At 45.0% G+C, this 7,691-nt stretch overlaps 1 protein-coding gene across 1 annotated transcript in view; it reads left to right on the plus strand.

The window, feature by feature from the left end:
- The window catches only part of fgf11a (fibroblast growth factor 11a), a 44,508-nt gene extending 39,487 nt beyond the window's left edge, over positions 1–5,021 (plus strand). Inside the window, exons 4-5 of the mRNA XM_076141335.1 lie at positions 4,155–4,353; positions 4,879–5,021. Of these exons, the coding sequence (XP_075997450.1) occupies positions 4,155–4,353; positions 4,879–5,021 (342 nt within the window). The remainder of the gene's footprint in view (positions 1–4,154; positions 4,354–4,878) is intronic.
- Positions 5,022–7,691: the final 2,670 nt, after the last annotated feature.

Raw genomic sequence — 7,691 nt, forward strand, 5'->3', positions numbered from 1 at the left:
TGAACTAATAACCATAACCAAGAGCGTCCACTGAGTGGCGCTGTAGCACCGGACCTTCACTGCCTTCAGTACCAAAGCTCTGTGACAGACAAGGGTTAAAGGAACGGCTGTGCATGAACACCCTGAAGAAGATCCAACTTGTTTTCAAGTTTCATTTTAGGTCTCTGTTTTTTGCCAGCTAATCTAAGATGTACGTCACATGACATGAAACATTTCTAAAGGGGGTTGATCTATTGAAGGTTTCACATCAATTATAGCCTTAAAAATCATAATTTGGTAAATGTTTGGCGACAAACTTCAGAGTTGAAGTCCAAGTCACCAATTGCTTTCCTTTTAGAATAATGTATTTTAGTCAGTCTCTGTGTAGAAAATGAATGCATGATTTTGTTTTATGTTATGTTTATGTTTCCACTGAGACCTTCCACACACACTTCTATTAATTTAATAGAAGGAAGTTCACATCTTTCTTTCAGAGAGTTAAAATTAGAACAGTTACACAGCTGGCTTGGGATTCAGTGTGTTGACCAAGAACACTTTGGCAGGTCAGACAGACGCTCATCAGTTTCAATGTCCCATATTAACACTGACAGGATGGTCTGCATTGATCACCAGCCACAGTTCAACCCACAGCTGTGAAATGGAGTCGCGTGCAGCACAGGAACGTACCTGAAGAGAGCACGCACGCACACACACACACACATACACACACACGCACAGAAAGATGATTCAGCAAATATGTGTGCCCTGTTATTGTTGTGAGTTACATCTGTCCTCCTGCTCGGGGTGGACAGATGTCTGCACCTCCGTGACCCCGGGTTGACCCGGGGTTGACCTGTGCTCGCCCGGTCACTGCTTGTAAACCATCTTAAGTTCTTTGCGCTCAGTTGCGTCTCTGCGTTAAATGTCCAATCAACGCCTAATCCAGGTTTTTTTTCTGCCTATCGACTTATCACAAAGGTCTTACATAGAATCAATTTTCCGGTTAAGTGCACAGGACGCTCGATGGTTAATGGCAGCTGTACGCCTGTGAACAGGACTGAATGATGACTTCAGGTGTCAAGGAATGGAAATGAGACTGTGTGTGTGTGTGTGTGTGTGTGTGTGTGTGTGTGTGTGTGTGTGTGTCACTACTGCAGAATATTTCCTAACTACTTGCCCCCATTCGACAATCTCTCTCTCCTACATGCTCTGTCTCTTTTCTCCATTCCTCATGTCATCTTCTCCTCTTTGTTCTTCCACTTTCATTTTACTCTTTCCTTTTTTTAACCTTTCATCTTTCACCTCATCCTCCCTTTCTCCCTCGTTTCCACTGTCACTCTCTCTCTCTCTCTCGCTTTATCTTTCTGTTCCTCTGTCTGCAGGAATGAGTGATGAGCATGGGAGATGGTCCATCCGTCACTGCTGATGTTACGTGTGTGTCTGTGTGTGTGTGTGTGTGTGTGTGTGTGTGAGGGTGTATGCGTGTCATCTGGCACAGGGTGGCCTCCCACTGATGTTAGAGGAATCTGTCATGTCCCTGTATCACAACAGCAGACATGCATGAGTGGAAGTACACGCACGCGCACGCACACACACACACACACACACACACACACACACACACACACACACACACACACACACACACAATTCTCTTCTCGTCTAAAGCTTCAGATGAGAAGCAGATATTATTTAATCTCAGTGGCAAAAGCGTAGCATGATGGACTCACTTTGATTCTATTGATCTTCTTCTTCATTGGTGTCAGTATTATACCAGTTTTGTTCTTTCATTCATCTGGATATCATAATTGAATCCCTTCCAGGAAACCTAGATGTAGATGAACTATGCAGTGTCCTTCATCGTGCCAAACAGTAAATGAGTTTTGTGCATAAAACAAGGAAAAGAATGAAATGCTTGTGAGGATGTGTGGCTTTTGTAAGACTTGAGAGGAGTCTTAGTGTGCTTAACAGAGCCTTAGGGGAATCCTGAGTGTCACGGCGAGGCGGGAAGACACAAGTTAATTTGGGAGCATCATCAGTAGCGGTAGCAGCAGGAGCATTGATGGAGCGTGTGTGTTTGGAGCAGCCCCTGCTGAACACTGGGGGAACTGCAGAGGTGACATTGAAGCCTGTACATTCATGTAGCATAGTGTGTAGCGTAATGTCACATCTTGGTTATACAGACGGGGAAGATGATGGGTCATTTCTCACGTTTTACAGTCAAAGCCAAAATCGCTATAATTTTCATTTCGTCTCAGACTCCTCTTCACCCTGAGTTCACCTCCAGCTATCAAGACACAGATTTACCACTCCTTTGCAGAGATTATTTTAAAATCAGAGGAATTCAACTGTATCAAGACTGATCAGGATTCAGGAATAAAGAGGCCGTTTGAATGAGAGACTCATCAAACTATTTTGACGAGACTAACAGTCATGTCCTTATATTCTCTCTGTCTCCTGTTCCCCGTTTCAAACATACATACACACCGATCCGTACAGGACACCAGATGCATCATAAATTCCAAGCCACATTCCTGAGTAAAGTTTCCCTTTGTCCTAGAATCATAGATCAACATTGCCCTCAGGTGAACTGTCCATACAGGGAAGTGTGTTCTGACCGTCTCTCACTAGTTAACTCTTTGCATCTCTCATAAATAGATCAAATTAGTGACTGTTAGCAACAATTGGTTTGATAGTGAGAGAGTGACATCCAGTGGTCAGTTATTAGAATTTTATTAACATTACAAATGACTTCTGTTAACAATGGCAGTTTCGTCGAAAACAAAGAAGAGAAGATCTATCAATGAATAAATAGGAAACCCTGGGTAATACGTGCATTTTAATAAAGTGGTGCAAATATAATCTACATTGATGTCCAAAAGATACTGCTGTGTAGGGTTAGACAGGTAATACTAATCCAGCATCTATGTTACATATACACTGGAGAATATGTTTGTCAATATTCTGCTGTAGACTGTAGACGCACACATTCACACACATGTGGAGGCCCACAGGATGGTAATGCTCATTTTAAAGAGTCGCTTTGCTGAAGGTCGGTCACGGATTGATTCCTTCCTACACCACCCATTACTCTTGAGAAGAGGTTCAGTTTAATTCACATAATTAATCAATTGTAGCAGGTTTAAGCTTGTAAGGTTAACCTCAAATCACACACACACACACACACACACACACACACACACACACACACACACACACACACACACACACACACACAGAAGATGAGACTGAACACGCTACAGTTAATGATAGCAATCTGATTACACCTTCCGCGAGAATCCAGACCTTTGGATTCCACTCCATCCTATTAGGGCTAAGTTAATGGGTGGGTGAGGAAATTAATGGCTGCCTAAGTGAATGGATGTGTAATTAAAGAATGGGTGATAGAGTCAATGTAATTAGCTCGTTTATGTGTGGTACAACGGGTGGAGGCAGGCGCCAAGACTGTGGTGGCAGGTGAGCAGAGAGAGGGAAGAGAAGGAGAGGGAAGAGATGTGGAGGAGAGTGGGGAAGAGAGGGTGAGAGAGTGGAAATGAGTGAGAAGGGAGAGAGAGAGAGCAAACTCCTTATTCAGGACTTTTCTGCTCACCAGTCACATCAAGGCTCCAAATCAATCCTGCAAATTGGTTTGTTCCTCAACAAGGTTACCATGAGGGAGGGATGGAGCAAAGGAGGAAAGGGAGACTGTGAGATAGAGAGAGAGAGGGAATGTGTGTGTGTGTGTGTGTGTGTGGGGGGGGGGGGAGTAGTGTTGACATATTGTCTAATGCAGAGCCGTGTGTGTGTGTGTGTGAGTGTGTGAGCTGAAGGCCGACAGTGGGGTGGTCAAACTTTGTGTGTCTGTTTGTGTGTGTGTGTGTGTGGGGGGGGGGGGGATGTAGGTAGGTGTTAGTTGTTGGTGTGTGTGTGTCTGTGAAGGCGTGTGTGTGTGTGTGTGTGTGTGTGTGTGTGTGCACAGTTTGTTGATGCAGCCACAGATGCTCCTGTAACCCTGTCACGATGAAATGTGGCGCCCATTTCCCTCCATTCTCAGCTGAGCCACTGCAGTTTGAGAGTAAATATATAAATAAGAGAACATATCTGTTTGTCTCCAATTACCTGGTGTGTGTGTGTCTGTGTGTGTGTGTGTGTGCTTTTTCTTATCTTCGTTTCAGGGACCCTTCACGCCGGAGTGTAAGTTCAAGGAGAGTGTGTTCGAGAACTACTACGTAACCTACTCGTCCATCCTGTACCGACAAACCCAGTCGGGCCGCGCCTGGTACATCGGCATCAACCGGGACGGACAGGTCATGAAGGGGAACCGGGTGAAGAAAACAAAGGGAGCAGCACACTTTCTGCCCAAACTCATTGAAGGTACCGCAGGTTTATCGACACTCGATATCAGGAAGACGACGTAAAGTGAACGCTCATTGCTTTTCTGTCACTGTGGTTGTGTCTTTATGCTACACTGCCTAAAGAGTACCTGTCAAGATAACAGTGTGTGTAAAACTCTGAGTCTTTGTCCTTTAGTTTTTATTTGAGAAACGCTTGGTTAAACACTCTGCTCGGTAACACAACCTCCTCTGCTGGGCTTGTCAGCATTAGTCCTTAAATAAGCCAAGGTTAAGCTGACATGAAGTCTATCCAATTGGCCAATTGCTTATTCCAACACTGTTAATCGGGCATCACAGCCTCATCAATCTGCATGACAGCCAACTGTTGTTTGGGCCGATTTGAAAACAAACTTACTGTATGATTGTGCAATAAAGTGGACCTCTCTAAAAACTGAACAAAACCAGCTGGGACGCCTTTGTCCAAAGCGGAGACCAGTTCACTTTGTGCTTATTGTTTGCATGTTTCCAGTCTTTGTAATCCTCTGGTTCTTCCTGTCCCCCATAGTGGCCATGTACAGAGAGCCTTCCCTGCACGACGTAGCGGAGCAGAGTCCGCCCAGGAAAACACCCAAGACCTCCAGTGACTCGCCTGTGCACAAGACCGGCAAGAAAGACCTGCAATCCAAAACCAAAACCTCCACATCCTAGCGCTCAGAGACACTGAGGCAGGGGTGGAGGACGGGTGTCAGGGCTACTGTTGCCTGCAACAGTGACACCACAAACGACTCTGAAACCCACAATGCACTCATGTAGAGGTTGTGTGAAGCTTTGAAAGCAAGCAGTGCACAGATTTAAATAGAGGACACTGGAGCAATCACACAGTAAAGACAAGACTGAGCACTCATATGCTTCAAAGGACTTCACCCTGCCCGTCCTTCAAAGCTGGGGCAGGAAGCCCACTTTTACCCTCCCAACCACAGCAGCCAGTCCTCCACCATCTTCTCTAATAATCTCTGTAGAGAGCAGAGCCTGGGATATTAAAGCAATAACTCCACAAAGAGGTGAAGAGGAGTGAGACAGCATGGTAGCATGGAGGTGTCATGTCTTCATCAGCAGACTCTTTTTTCCAGTGTACCAAAAAAAACGTAAAAAGTTTTAGCAAGTCTTTGTGGTTTTGAGGCAAAGGGTGCAACGGTCAGATACGTCCCTCTGCAGTGCATATTTTACAAATGGGTTGTGTTTTTATTCCCCCAAAGGATTCCACATTCATCTAAACCACGCTAACGCTCGGTTGAATCACCGACCATCGCAGACTTTCTGTTCTGCAACCATCTGCTCTGTCCACATTTTCTGTGTGTGTCAGCAACAGCGAGATGGCCTGGATACTTGTCAGGCCTTTGTGTTTGTGTGTGGCTATGTGGGTGTGCCCTCCTCTCCCCCATCTTCCTCATCTTCCTCATCTTCCTCTTGCTTCCTTTCTATCTACCTTTGGTGCGATTTGATTAGTTTGTGACATGGACTCAATTTTCCACTTGGCGTCACAAGAAAACCCCTCCGTTCCTTTGGCTCTGTTAATGGAGCCTGGCCGATCAGAATCTCTCGACCCTTAAATGAGGGGCCGAGAGCTCCCTCGGCACACTGCGCCACCACACACACACTCATTATTACACTGACATTTACACACGTGTTAAGGTGCGTAAACCGCACACAGATTCACTTTAGCACCCTGATATCCATAAAAGACCACCGCAGCGAATGATCTTAACACACACACACAAAAGTGCACACATGCCGACACAGCGGCAGCACACAGAGTGTGTGTCTGCTTTTTTCAGAAAGATGATGAGGATATCATCAGTGATGGAGCCAGACTGTGTAGGTTGTGATTGCACTGTAATAGCCTTTTTCGCTGTGGCTAGCCATGCATCGCACAAAACCCCCAAGGCCCCAAACGGAATCTGCAGCCCTTTTCTCAAACTCCATGTGGTGTTCTTGTCGAGAAAATCAGCCGTTTGTTCCAGCGTTGCTACTACTTTGTAATGAAGTTTTAGATTATCTGAGATGTGCATCAGAAGTGTTTCTTTAGGAGTCTGCAGTTGCACTCAGGTGTTCCTAAACGACCCCGCTTAGCAGCTCCACTGGTGAAAAGAAGGGGACTAGACTCCCATTGCAGGACAGTTGACTCAAGCAATACTATATCATAAGAACTTGCAACTCTTTGGTTATGATGCTTTACTCGTCATTTCACATGCACTGTATAGAGAGAGAGAGAGAGAGAGAGAGAGAGAGAGAGAGAGAGAGAGAGAGAGAGAGAGAGAGAGAGAGAGTTCCTGTAAGCCATGGTTGTAAATAGTGATAGCTGATGCACAATACAGTCGAGCTACTGAGCAAAGCAATGGTCTACCTGAGAGATGAAGCTAAACTTAACTGCTGCTTTCCTAAACAGACAGAGGCCAACTCAATTACTGTGAAAAGAAGGGATGAAGGACAGGAGGAAAAGAGGGAGAGTGGAAGGAAGCGATTGAGTTAAGTGGTGAGCTGAAGAGAAAGGAAAAGAGGCAGTGTGAGATTGAATTAGAGCAGAAGTGGTCAAGTGGAAATAGGGGAAAGAAGTAGTTGTTCAAATGGAAGAAAGGAAATGAAGGAGGGAAGAAGGTGGATTTAATGAATAACAAAGGTGTAGGTGTAGTACACATTAATAAGCAAAGAGGGAAGGAAGACTTGAAGGCAGAGATAGAGCGAGTTGTAACCACAGTCTACATACTAAGTCTAATACCTTGGGCGTTGAAAAGGAGGAGGAAGGAGCATGAGAGATTGAAGAAGGTAGCATGAGAAGAAGAAAACAAAGGGTTGGATTGAGGGATGAGGTGAAAGAGAGGGAAAAGGAGAAAGGATTCTACAGAAATTCGGACTAAAAAACCCAACCCTTTAGAAAATCATTACGTCTCCAGCTAAACTAATATTATTTGAGGCTTTACAGACTTTGTGCGGTCCTGCTAGAGTGGAGTCGGGCCACATTACAGGACTAACGACCTTAATTAACTCGTTAAACAGACCTTCAGCGGGTTGTGTTTGACCAGGGACCCCTGTGGGTTTCTAAATCCATAATGTAATGTTTGACTACCTTTCACACATTAATTACACAAATGTTTAATTAAACGGCGTCTCCTGTGAGACTTCTGTAAAGCCTGGGACTGTAGAGCAGAGACATGGATGGGAAGCAACGTGGATCAGAACATTGATATGAAGTCTGACCCAGGGGTGAAAGTAGGAGGAGAGCTAAGGGCTAAAATGTTCAGGAAACGGTGTCCAGTTTAGAGGAACTTGGGTACCAACAACTTTAATGTGTACAACAGAGTTCCCTTAAACAAATCCTGT

Source organism: Genypterus blacodes, unplaced genomic scaffold (genome assembly GCF_046128005.1).
Source record: "Genypterus blacodes isolate CSIRO-AG114 ecotype Tasmania unplaced genomic scaffold, CSIRO-AGI_Gbla_v1 ptg000001l_1, whole genome shotgun sequence".
NCBI classification, from domain to species: Eukaryota; Metazoa; Chordata; class Actinopteri; order Ophidiiformes; family Ophidiidae; genus Genypterus; species Genypterus blacodes.